Source organism: Elgaria multicarinata, chromosome 12 (assembly GCF_023053635.1).
Source record: "Elgaria multicarinata webbii isolate HBS135686 ecotype San Diego chromosome 12, rElgMul1.1.pri, whole genome shotgun sequence".
Lineage (NCBI taxonomy): Eukaryota > Metazoa > Chordata > Lepidosauria > Squamata > Anguidae > Elgaria > Elgaria multicarinata.
The window spans coordinates 32,235,524-32,249,159 of record NC_086182.1 but is presented as its reverse complement, the minus strand read 5'-3'; the positions used below and the strand labels follow the sequence as shown (position 1 = coordinate 32,249,159).

Sequence of the window (13,636 nt, the reverse complement as noted above, 5' to 3'; positions counted from 1 at the left end):
GTTTCTACAGTGACCAGGAAACCCACAAATAGGAAATTAATGCAATGGTCCCCTCCCATTCATGTACCCCACCCACTGGTATTTAAACGTATACTGACTGTGATGCGGTGGTAAGATATATTCATTATTTTATTTACATTCATTTAAAAGTATTTTAGGCCACCTTTAAGAGTGGAAGTAGTAGCCATTGATAGCAGTATATCATGTATGAATTTGTCTGATCCCCTCTTAAAACTGTCCACGTTGTTGGCCATTACTGCATCTTGTGAAAGCGGGATCCATAGTTTAACTTTGTGCTGCGTGAAGAAGTATTTATTTATTTATTTATTTATTCCATTTCTATACCGCCCAATAGCCGGAGCTCTCTGGGCGGTTCACAAAAATTAAAACCATTCAAAATATAAAACAACAGTATAAAACCATAATATAAAATACAATGTAAAAGCTCAACCAGATAAAAACAGCAGCAATGCAAAATTACAAATTTAAAACCATGTTATTTAAAATTTATAGATTGTTAAAATGTTGGGAGAATAAAAAGGTCTTCACCTGGCGTCTAAAAGCATATAATGTAGGTGCCAAGCGAACCTCCTTAGGGAGCTCATTCCACAGCCGGGGTGCCACAGCAGAGAAGGCCCTCCTCCTGGTAGCCACCTGCCTCACTTCCTTTGGCAGTACTTTATTTTGTCTGTCTTGAATCTTCCACCATTCATTGGACAACCAAATGTTCTGGTGTTATGACAGATATTCATAATACTCATAATTTCTCCACAGCCAAATAAGATAGTATGACTTATTAAATATTTTATTTATTTATTTATTTATTTTTATACCGCCCAATAGCCGAAGCTGTCTGGGCGGTTCACAAAAATTAAAACCATGACGAGCATAAAAACAACCAACAAATTTAAATCACAAATACAAAATACAATATAAAAAGCACGACCAGAATAAAATCACACAGCAAAAATTAATAAAGGTTAAAATATGAGATTAAAACAGCAAAGTTTAAATTTAAGTTAAATTAGGTGTTAAAATACTGAGAAAATAAAAAGGTCTTCAGCTGGCGATGGAAAGAAAACAATGTAGGTGCCAAGCGAACCTCTCTGGGGAGCTAGTTCCACAGCCGGGGTGCCACAGCAGAGAAAGCCCTCCTCCTAGTAGCCACCTGCCTCACTTCCTTCGGTAGGGGCTCACGGAGAAGGACTCCTGTGGATGATCTTAACGTCCAGGCAGTCACATATGGGAGGAGGCCTTCTTTCAAATAACCTGGCCCCAAACCGTTTAGGGCTTTGAATGCTAATACTAGCACTTTGAATTGGGCCCGGACCTGGACTGGCAGCCATTGAAGTTGTAAAAGGACTGGCATGATGTGATCTCACCAGCCAGTCCCTGTTAGTAAACGGGCTGCCCTATTTTGTACCAGCTGAAGTTTCTGGACCGTTTTCAAAGGCAGCCCCACATATAACGCATTGCAGTAATCCAAACGAGAGGTTATCAGAGCATGGATAACTGTAGCTAGTATATTATAGTATATACTATAAAAAGGACCGAGGGAATCATGGAAATTCAGATAGATGTGTGCTAGCAATTCTTCTATCAATCCTTCGCCATTCCTTTTTGGTTCAGTTTTCTATCTTGCCCCATATCCAAGGCACGGGGCATATAATAATACATGGGGAAACATGTGAACCAAATATTCTGTTAAAATCAGCTTGAAACAAAACATACCATAAACAAACCTCAACCTCTGTAAGGTCTTCATACTTAAAAGCCATCATGACTTGCACTGCCTAAAAGCCAGCCTAAGACCCCAAGATTTGGGGGGGTTAGTGAGTGTGGAGGGAGTGTGCCACCATTGATGGGCCGCTGACCATATGTTTGTACGCCCCTTTTGTCCAGATTTGTGGTCCCCTGGCATTCTCTATTAAAGCAGTTCTGTGCTACCAAGACTGCCTGGGTGTGGGTGGGTGTACGTCTGGTGTTAACCATTGCTACCGTTTTCCGCTGGTCATTCCGCTCTGTCATTGGAATAATGGTCACGCAGTGATCCACGTAGCGTTTCAGTTGCAAATTTCTCACGTCTTTTTTTGTTTTCATTTGCCTTTAAAATGAATCTGTGAACCTGTAACTGCATTTCTTTATAACTCTTAATGTTCCAACATTAGCAGAGAATCGGGGGTCTTGCAAGCCCAAAACTAGTTTGTAGATTAATTGAGCTGTATTTAGTGGGTTCAAGTGGTTTGGGTTTCCCTAAGGAGAGTTTACACTCAAGTCTCAGTAGTGTGATTTTTTTATATATGAATCACAGTTAAAATGGAGAGCGTGCAATAATTCAAACTACATTGATTTTATTTTCTGACTGAATATGACGTGAGCATGTGCTTAAATTGTATTTTGCATTCAAGAACACTTTCTCTTTTTGGTGGGGGATTCTTCTTAATGGTAGAGTGGGCATTGGGATTGTTTTGTAAAAAATAAAGTCATGTATTTCTAGTGGGAAAAGGCTTTGAGGCATTTTTGACTGGGATCCAAAAACTACTTTGGGGTTGTGTGTGTCCATTCCCTGACATCATTGTGTGTTTGTGTGTGCATGTGTCTGTGCTTTTGCTTCCCACCCCTGCAAATCAACAACAGACCCTCAACTGCTTTGGAAACTCCCTCCAGTTTCATGGGAGATTTCTCAAATAGCCTGGGCACTGTTAAAGGAACACAGATTCAAGCCCCCCTTAAGCTTGTAGACTGAATCATGCAGTTTTTTGGATCTGGTCCCGTGTATATATTATTCACTGTGCTGGTACATTTTTGAAGAACATTTTGTGATGTTACTGAGGTGCTTGGTTTTTGTTTCTGCTCTAAAACATGATATGAAGAACTTAAATAGTGATGACCTTTGTGGTTCCTCTTTTTTCATCCTGTGTTTTAAAGTTTGCTATTGAGCGTGTCTTTTGGTCTTTTTACAACGTCAGATTATGTATTTTTAATCAAAAGGCAACTTGACTGATGTTTCTTGGCCATTTCCAGTATGGCAAGAAATGGCAGGCTTGGTGATTTCTTACATTTCTTGTAAGAGTAAGCAAGAAAATCAGGTCTTCATCAGCGTAATTATACAAACAGCAACAGATAAAATGAAAAGGCATAGGGGAAAATACTGTGGAGGTCTTCATTTCTGTGACAAATCTTTCTCCTAGAAGATTTCTGCCCTCACCATCTACCTCAAGTCTTAAGTGTTTTATTTTAAAATATCCTGCTCCTCCTTAGCGCAAACAAAGTGTGTAAATAGACTCTCCTGCATATAAATAAATGTAAACTTGCTCTTACTAAAGTTCTGGCCAAGAGTCTGGATGTGTTTGTTCTGTTGTATCAGAAGTGTTCAACATGGCTTTACTATAATGCTAGGGTATTTCCAAACTCCCTCCAAAATATTTCATTTTTGTTAGGGCTGTGCTCCGCTTCTTTTTGGGTCGGAGAAGCAGAAGCGGATCGGGGTGCTTCGCCTCCCCTTAAGGCGGAGGCGAAGAGGATCGGGGGGGCAGTGAAGCGTCACGGAGCGGATCGAGATGAAGGCGGATCCTTCGCCTCGATCTGGAGCTCCGAAAAAAAGGTAAGGGGGCCTTACCTGATGCTGCTGCCACCACCCATGCGGCGACAGCGGCAGAGCCAGGTAAGGGGGGAGGGGGGTCTTACCTGGTCTGTCGCGGCCCTTTGCCGGCTTCACTAGAGCCCATGGCTCAACCTGGAAGTGTAGGCCCCAGTTCCAGGTTGAGCCACAGGCTCTAGTGAAGTTGGCGACGGGCTGCGACAGGCCAGGTAAGTGGTGTGCGCGAGGGGGGGGATTTACCTGGCCCTGCCGCCGCCACATGTGGTGACGGAGGTGGAGCCAGGTAAGGGGGAAGGGTCTTATCTGTGTCCGTCTGTGGGCCGGCAGCGGCTTCAACAGAGCCCGAGGACTCAAATAGCAGCCTGGTCTTCCTGTTTGAGTCCTCGGGCTCAGTTGAACCAGCCGCCAGATCACAGACGGACGCAGGTAAGGGAGGAGGAGGGAGGGGGCCTAACCTGCCACCGCCGCTGCAGAGCTCCAATTTGGATCCAGAGCTCTGCAGCGAAGCGAAGCGGACCACTGGCAAATCGGTGCGGAGCAGACCTGATCCGGAAGTTGCAGATCGGGATCCGAAGTGGATCGGGGGGTCCGTGCACAGCCCTAATTTAGCATTCAAGTGCAATAACACTTGAATGCTAGAGCATAGCAAGTGCATCTCTTTAAATAATGGGAGAATGGGTTTGTAGCCATTTATTTGCAACCTTGGCAATCTGGTTTGGCAAAAGTGACTTTCAAATTCTTTTTGTATTTGGTTCTAGGTGGCGATAAAAATCATTGACAAATCTCAGCTAGATTCTGTGAACCTGGAAAAAATTTATCGTGAAGTGCAGATAATGAAGATGCTGGACCACCCACACATTATCAAGCTCTATCAGGTGCGTAGCACTCTTGCTTGCCAGGCCTAAGAGTTAAGGATTTGTCGGAATGAAGCTCCTTGCCCAGTGAAGTCCCGTATTGTATGTTTGTCCGGCAGTTGTTTTTATGTGGTAATTAAATGAATGCTGGTTCACGAATCTGAAAATAATTGGTAAAATCTGTATATTTCGGGTGTGTTTTTTACTTGATTCTTTGCGAATGTTGACATCTGAATGGCCTTGAATAATTCATTAATTCACAGGGCTGAACTTCCCTTGACTTGAACAGCCAGAGGCAAGGAGAACTAAACAACTGACAGTTTACTCAGTCAGTGCAAGACTCTTGTTGACAGGAACAACCTCTGTAGTGTTTAGGCTAGGCTGCAGGGAATCTGCTCAGCATGGAAACTCAGTGGCCGTATTCTCACAAAATGCTAGGCCAGAATTCTTCAGAATCCTGACTTATCATTCACGGGCAACTGTGCTGCTGCACACTGCCTGATTGCTCCCACTTGGCTCCTCTTCCAAGTGGAACTGGCTAAGCCAACCAGGAACTTACCAGGGAAGAAAAGGTGGTTGTTACATCCAAACTGGGACTCCTGACTTGTTGCTTCTGTAACAAACCAGGGTTTGAAGTTGGCTTCCGCATCCGGGCTTGTTAGAGGAGCAGCAACCCAGGTTCAGACATAACACTAAAGTTTTCCATTCTGGTGAACTTCCTGTTTAGCCACTTCTACTTGCAGGAGGGGGAAGTGGAAGTGATCGGGTAGTAGTGTGCATCAGCACGCTCACTTGTGAACAATAAATGAGGGATCTTTCTTAGCATTTTGTGTGAACGTGGCTGATTGCTTGAATGTATTGCCTCTATCTAGACCGTAAGCTGCCATGAGGTCAGGTGGATCAATCAGACTTCATCTTTCATGGGGTCCTGTTTGTTGTCTAGTCTGCAGCTTGTTCTGAATACCCCTGTGACTAGGAGCTCAATAGTGCAATACATGATTCAGTAAATGTCATTGTGTGAAACTGAACTTTTAAAGATGGGTTAAAGCTTTGAATGTGGGCTATGTTACTGTGTGTGGTTTAATTGGGGGAAATTATTATTTTTAAAATCTGCCTAGTGTGTCTGATTTACTTTTCACCATGACAGTACTTAGCTTTTGCTCTAGACCTGGATAGTAAGGAAGTGGGAGGAAAACATCACTCTTTCAGGGGTGACTCAGTTGTTTTTCATGTGTTAGTCAGAGACCACTGGAGTGTTTGGGTTGCTGATGCTTAATTCGGAACCTAAGGGCACATCTACTCTACAAATATGAATTGGTATGGAATGTGTTTTAAGTGCCAATGCTTCCCCCAAAGTATCTGTGAATTGTTTGTCAAGGTTCTGAGAATTCTTCTGTACACCTCCCTAGTTGGTTCACAAAAAGAAAGTTCCCTTTATGGAGAGCTATGAAAGTAAACCGGTTTGAAACTTTTTAAATAGATCATGTTGGAATGCCTTTATCTTTCATTCCTCTTTAAACATATACCAGCAAGCACTTCATCGTACCATTAATTGGATACATGTTCTAGAAGTATCCATCAAAGATTTTCTAGGGCCATGTCTCCTCCTTTAGAACCCATGCATCTAATGGTAGCATGGCATTTATAAGGGCAGCACATTCTGTAAACTGCCCAAAATATTAGTCAGTCAGGTACTAATTTTGCTGTCTCTTATAAAGAAACATTCATTGATTCGTAAGTGTGACTGCTTTTCGCTTTTAGGTTAGGTAAGCAGGTGTTTGAAATGGGGAGCAAAGCATAGAACCAAAGCTGAGAGTTGATACTCAGATTTTGCAGTTTTATTTTACACGTGGTGCTTCACTTGAGTCAAAAATTCACCATAGAGTAAATCAAAATTGAATTTAGATGCTGAATATATGGGCAAACAATATACTAGTTCTGGAATGACTCCTGTGCCTTGCTCAGTGAAATGAATTGAAGATTTATTTATTTATTTATTGAATTTCTATACCGCCCAATAGCCAAAGCTCTCTGGGCGGTTTTCAAAATTAAGACAATTCAAGTATAAAACAACAATATAAAACAGTATACTCAAGAACACAGTTTCGTCGAATAAGTTCCCAGCGGATTGTGTCCATTGTAAATTTCAACCGGAGTCCCACTTCTGAGCTACCCTCAGAATGTCTCAGTGACATTAACGGATTGCCCCCATTAAGTGTTGAGCCTTAAGCAAAATGGGAACCTTCCTGCTATTTAAAGAGGAAAGATCTGATTTAATGAGGTCTGTCTTGTTAGCTTTAATTTTACCAGCGGAAACAGTCTACTGGTTCAATTTTATTAAATCATGTCTTAATCTTGACAGCACCCTATAAATCATGAGAATAATTCTGATAACACGAAACAAGCATGTTACTTTGCTTTTTCACTTTGGAATGCAGAAAGGAGAGAGTTTTCATGTAGTGAAAAAGAATACTCTGGGATCTTGCTGTGGAAGTGGCTAGCTACAACGAATGCTCTTTTTGCAGTCACCTTTAACAGATCTACATTTTTATTATGGGTTAACCCCGGCCACACATGTGTGATAACACTCAGAGGTCAGCTAGCTAATAAGAGTCAACAAACACGCAGTTAAGGAATGTTTGTTAACTAATCTCACATTGAGCAATGATCAAGGGTATCTCACTCCTTTTCATGATATGTATATATAATAGTTCCTTTTTAAAATAAATAAATAAGGGAAATTGGAACTACTAAGAGCAAGATTAATGTGACTTTTTCATTTGCTTTGTAGAAATAATGCTACATTTTGAGATTCAGTTTTTAAAAATCTGCCTAGGATCCTAGACTTCCTATCAACCGTGTGACTGGACTGGGGACAGGGTTGTTGTGCATCTGTCAGGATGATCCCCGCTCAACCCCGTGGTCTTGAACTGATGCCTAAAATATGTCACAATTGGTGGCTTCCACATACCTGCCTACATTTTGCATATGCTTTTTTATGTTACCCTGAAAAAGAATACTTCTGGCTTCAGGTACAGCTTCCTACATTTATCAAAACGTTCCTAGCCTGCCTTATTTTTAATTGACAAGCCACCTTGGTTATCTTAACAGTCGAACTGAACTGAACTTTCATTTAGTGCCAGCCCTATGCTCTCTGCCAAGATTTTGTTGTTTTTCCTCTTTTCCCGAATTAAGCTAATGTATGATTTATCCATCAACAGGTGATGGAGACCAAAAGCATGTTGTACCTTGTGACAGAATATGCCAAAAATGGAGAAATATTTGGTAAGCCTTCTCACTCTAAAAATAACTTACTAGTTTATTCCAATGACTGTGTGGTATGACGTATTTGGGGATTGTTTTCATATTTAAAAATAGACGTTTTACATCTGTACTGCACCTTAAAGTAACATTTAATAGTATTGTTGAGACTGACTAAACTTCTCTTTTAAAGGAAGCTTTTGTATTAAACTTATTCATGAGCATTGCTTTGCCTCTTGCTAAATGAGTAACTAAATTAATTTATTTGGTGCTCTTTATCACAGAAAAATATTAAATTATTTTATATTTAAATCTATGATTGCATACATATCTACCTTTTAGGTGGCTTCGATTATCCTCCTCCTCCATTTTATCCCCACATCAGCCCTGTGAAGTAGGTTAGGCTGAGAGTCAGTGACTGGGCTAAAGTCACCCAGTGAGCTTCATGACTATCTGGGGACTAGAACCAGGATCTGCTGAGTCCCTTGTCCAGCACTCTACACCACGCATTGCCTAATGGACAAACTGACCTGTGCTTTAGTTTTGGGGTGAAGTGATACATTCTTATAGCATTTAGCATTTCAGTAGTAGCAGGGTTTTGTGGTTACAGCCCAGAAAACAGCCCTGGAGCTGTAAGCAAAGGCACAGCTTTGGGGTCTCAAGAGAAATTCCTAAGAAGCCAAATCTCTTGGCCGTGGTGGTGGTAGAAGAGACCCAGGTGAACTCTGAACCCGTGCTTTTCAAAGGCAGCATTTAATTTCTAGAAGAAGGATCACATCTGTGCAAGTCTTGGCTGTCTGTCCTAGAAACATTTTCCTCCCTTGCCTTTTTGCAGCAGCCTGTGGCCAGTTTGAGGTTACTCAGCAGTGAGGGGAAAACACTGCGTAGACTCTGGGGTATTGTCTTTATTATCTCACTGAATTTATGTAGCACCAGTTCAGACTTAAATGGAACTGTAGTAAGCACTTCCAGATTGCAAGATATCAAATTGGGTAAGGGAACAAGCTGTATTATTTATTTATTTATTCATTCAGTCATTCATTCAGTCATAGTGTTTTTATTCCACTCTTCAGTCAAAAAACTCCCTGAGCGGCTTATAAGAGTCAATAATTAGACAGTCTTTACCCTCAGGTTTACAATCTAAAAAGACAAGAGACACAAGGAAAGCGATTGGGAGGGAGGAGGAAAAAGCCATGATGATGATGATGCTTGATTCACTTGCCCAGATGGATGGGGATATACCTATTCTGGAACCAATTGCACGCAGGTCTGCACTTGAATCTCTTGTCCTTTGGGGCTGGCATGTCTTTGCTGGCCTGTTCTTCTTTTCTTCCTGCTCTTCTGCAGTTTCTCTTCTTTTGAATTCAAGCCTAATCTGTTTCTCCTCCCATCCCCATGGGGCAAGATGTATCAAGCAACTACGGAAGCCTTTACGGCAGAGGTCGGCAACATGGTGTCCTCCAGATGTTTTGGACTACAACTCCCATAAGCCCTGACTATTCACCATGGTGGCTGGGGGTTATGGGGATTGTAGTCTGAAACTTCTAAAGAAGCAGGCTGCCTGTCCCTGCTTTAGGGAAAGGGTGCCTAAACATCACAGGAACATAGGAAGCTGCCTTATACTGAGTCAGACCCTTGGTCCATCTAGCCCAGTACTGTCAACCCGGACTGGCAGCAGAGGTTCTCCAGGGTTTCCGTCAGGATTCCTTCCCAGCCCTACCTGGATCTGCTGAGGGATTGGACCCAAGAGCTTCTGCATGCAAACCATGCGCTGTACTCATGAGCTGTATTTCCTCCCTCCCTCCCCCATCAGTTTGAGATAGCTTTAATCTAATTAATCCAGCCACCCTGTGTGGTAGCTGGATATGAAAACCGTTTGGGTGCCTTCCAGACTTCACAGTTTTACCATTGGTTTGTGCAAAGGATGGAAGATGATGGATGATTTAGCTAAGGGAGACTTCTTCATATATCATATGCCTTGGTCACGTCTTGTATGACGATGCTTATTATTATTATTATTATTTATTTATTTATATAGCGCCATCAATGTACATGGTGCTGTACAGAGTAAAACAATAAAATAGCAAGACCCTGCCGCATAGGCTTACATTCTAATAAAATCATAATAAAACAATAAGGAGGGGAAGAGAATGCACCAAACAGGCACAGGGTAGAGTAAAACTAACAGTATAGTTCCCATATTAACTAACAGTATGCTAACAGTATGCTTCCCAACACATCGTTGGGAATAATTGTGTGTTAGAAGTGCTGCATATCTGTTCCCATTTCAGAGTAGCTTTCTTGAGTTTACCCGAATAAAGGCATGGTGGTGTAATGGCTAGAATGTTGAAAGGCCAGAGTTCAACAACCACGAAGCACAGTGAGTGACCTTGAGCAAGTTGCCATCCCTCAGCCTAGACTACTTCACAGGTTGTTCGTATAGAATGGAGGGGTGTGGGGAGAGGCATGTATGCCACCCCGAGGTCTTTGGAGGAAGGTGGATAAAAAGACAATGAGTAAAAGAATAATAATAAACCGGGGCTCTTCCTGGAAAATGGGATGATTTGATGTTTTCCTTTACTGTCCACGATGAGAATGTTCTCCTTGTCAGTTGTAACAATGCAAATTGTTCATATCAATTTCCGTATAGCATAAAATGGGAGAATTTAAGCTATTTATGTCATGCCTTCACTTCCTCAGCAGCAGGGAGGGCTGCACTCCAGGTTGTCTTTGGCAGGCTTACGGGTGTGGTGCCTCATGGTATTGTTTAGTATCTTCTAATGGGTGAGATCTTATTGTGTGTTCTTGTCTTTATTTTTACCTCTCCCCATCTCATGTTCCAATCGAAGAGCTCGGGAGACACGGTTCCTTAGTGCCAGCTCACTAAGAGAGCGTTTGAGCAAGCCCCAGTTGTTACCTCTTAAATGCAATATGAATCTTCAGTGCTCCAAGAGAAATCTCTTGAGAGGAAATTCCTGAATGAGGGCCTCAGCCTGCGTGCAAGGACAAAAATTAATGTTCTTTTATTTATGATTAGTTGATCTTCTTCTGCAGTGATTATTGTTGGATTATATCCATGTGGTGTAAATAAGGCTTCCTGAAATTTATTAGCAAGTATAGTAACTACCAATATTATTGTGCGTAGTACTGTACTTATATATTGTTGAACATGATATGAGAGAGGCCCAATTCAGATGTCACAACAACCCAGGAATTTTTAAAACCCAGGGTTGTTATGAATGAAGCTGTAAGCAGGAGCTAAATAGCCTAGAGATGCTCTGTCCCTGGGTTGTTAAGCATGATGTGTGAACCAGCAATGCTGCATTGTTGGAGAGGAAACTCAGAATTCAGACATCACGCTTAACAACCCAGGGAATGGAGTGTCCCTTGGTTATTTAGGTCTTCCTGCTTGTAGCAAGAGCAATTAGACAGCAGAACTAGCACACTCAAGTTGTTGTGATGTGTGAACTGGATCAGTGTGTCTAGCAGACTGTATGGGTTAGTTCACGGGTTACAACAAACCACCCTGCAACAAGAAACCATGCAATTGTGTTGTTGTCAGAACAACCCATTTCTTTGAGCAGTAGAAACCCTTTCCGTTCTGCAAACTGCTTTTGAAGCCTCTCTGAATTATGTGTCTTGTCATGCAGCTTTTGTGGGGTGGGGGATACTCTAGAAAAATATGTCTGAATCCCCTTGTTTGTAGAAATTATTGCATTGCTATCATTCAGATCCTTTATATAAATTGTTAGCAAAAAAAAATCAGGCTCAGGTTTGTTATCTTATTCGAAGGCACAACTCAGCTGTAATATCATACCTATGAAATGACTTGACAAACTATACACAATGGTATTTATTTTTATTTATTTATTTAAGGATTTTTATGCCGCCATTCAGCCAAAAAAGGCTCTCACAGCGGCTTACAAAAGTATTTCTTGACAGTCCCTGCCCACAGGCTTACAATCTAAAAGACATGACACAAAAGGAAAGGGGATTGGGAGGGAGGAGGAGGAGGGGGAAAAGGAAAGCAAATTCAGGCACTACAATCTTAGTTGTAAAGTTCAGCAGTTACAGTTGACAGCAGGAGGGAGGGGGCTCTCTGCTGGAGCTGGAGCCAGGCACGGTGGAGAGGTGCCTGGCTGCTGCTTCCTCCCTCACTGGTGGCCTCTGCAGTGACAGTTGACAGCAGGAGGGAGGGGGCTCTCAGCTGGAGCTGGACCCAGGCACGGTGGAGAGGTGCCTGGCTGCTGCTTCCTCCCTCACTGGTGGCCTCTGCAGAGACAGTTGGTAGCAGGAGGGAGGGGGCTCTCAGCTGGAGCTGGACCCAGGCACGGTGGAGAGGTGCCTGGCTGCTGCTTCCTCCCTCACTGGTGGCCTCTGCAGAGACAGTTGACAGCAGGAGGGAGGGGGCTCTCAGCCGGAGCTGGACCCAGGCACGGTGGAGAGGTGCCTGGCTGCTGCTTCCTCCCTCACTGGTGGCCTCTGCAGTGACAGTTGACAGCAGGAGGGAGGGGGCTCTCAGCTGGAGCTGGACCCAGGCACGGTGGAGAGGTGCCTGGCTGCTGCTTCCTCCCTCACTGGTGGCCTCTGCAGAGACAGTTGGTAGCAGGAGGGAGGGGGCTCTCAGCTGGAGCTGGACCCAGGCACGGTGGAGAGGTGCCTGGCTGCTGCTTCCTCCCTCACTGGTGGCCTCTGCAGAGACAGTTGACAGCAGGAGGGAGGGGGCTCTCAGCTGGAGCTGGACCCAGGCACGGTGGAGAGGTGCCTGGCTGCTGCTTCCTCCCTCACTTGGTATGAGTTCCTTTAGAAAAAAAAAATTTCCCCCTTGCATGCAAGTGTAAAATTTCAAATTAAAAAGCTGTCAGTTGGGTTTAATTTGTATAAGGCAAAGAGATGAATGCAGTGGAGATGAGATGACTTAACAAAACTCTGAATCTTTTCAAGAAAAGATTTTGCATATTGGTGTTTCTAAAATGGATTAAGAATAAGCAGTTATGCCATCCCAAGAACAGAATAGACTCAGCAGCGTTCATTCCAGAATTCCTGTTTAAAAATTGATTGCACGTCTTAGAACTACTTGCTTGCTGATCTGTGTTAGATATTCTAGAAAGGGCAACGTGACACTGCAGCATTGATAATATCGTTAACTTAACTGTCATTAATATAAATTGTAGGTATTTGGTGGAGATTCTAGTCGTTGGGCTGGGGGAGGGCCTGGCTTGATGGAAACAAGACCTGTTGACCACCAAGAAGAGCAACTGGAATAAAGTTCATTGGATTGTGGCAGAAAAACCTCTAGTTATTGGAGAACAGAGGAGGTGGAGGTTGGCTGAGATGAACACGTCCTGTTTGTTTAGTGGCTTGGCTCTTGAGTGAGGCTGAACTTGCAGCAATTTTAAAAGTTCTAGTTGTCTATATTTCCTCAAAAGCATTGTCATTGAGCTGTAGACTTCAGCGTCCTGGGTGTTCATCAGTCACGTGTGTACAAGCTTTATTTTCCTTTTTGAATAAGAGCCCAAAAGCAAGGCTGCTGTTGATAACAGCAAAAAGTCAGCAAAGAAAATAAAATTGCATTTTGCACTTGAAAGGTTTCCTCCTCTTTTTTTCTGCTGAACATTTAATTGGTGTGTTATCTAGTTATAAACGAACAGGTTTTGGTGGTCAGGTTTGCAACATCGTTTAGGAAATACATGAATTATCAATGGGAAACTTAATTTAAATTAATGACATAAATTGGCCCTTTTTTCCTTACTGATTTACATCGTGATTTAAATCAAGCCAATTTCTCAATCCGCCATGCCGTGAATACTTAAGGCTGCCGTTCGTAGTTCACATGAACATAACCAGAATGAAAATTAGTATGGTCGTGCATGATTCAGAGCTTCGTGTGAGTGAGGATAGCCGCATAGTGTCCTTATAG

At 42.7% G+C, this 13,636-nt stretch overlaps 2 protein-coding genes across 3 annotated transcripts in view; both read left to right on the top strand.

Moving 5' to 3' along the window:
* The window catches only part of DIXDC1 (DIX domain containing 1), a 309,778-nt gene that overhangs the window by 72,947 nt on the left and 223,195 nt on the right, over positions 1 to 13,636 (top strand). The window lies entirely within an intron of this gene.
* SIK2 (salt inducible kinase 2) overlaps positions 1 to 13,636 on the top strand; it is a 74,186-nt gene that overhangs the window by 9,435 nt on the left and 51,115 nt on the right. For both annotated transcript variants that reach the window (XM_063139311.1, XM_063139312.1), the window contains exons 2-3: positions 4,360 to 4,476; positions 7,677 to 7,740. In XM_063139311.1, the coding sequence (XP_062995381.1) occupies positions 4,360 to 4,476; positions 7,677 to 7,740 (181 nt within the window). The remainder of the gene's footprint in view (positions 1 to 4,359; positions 4,477 to 7,676; positions 7,741 to 13,636) is intronic.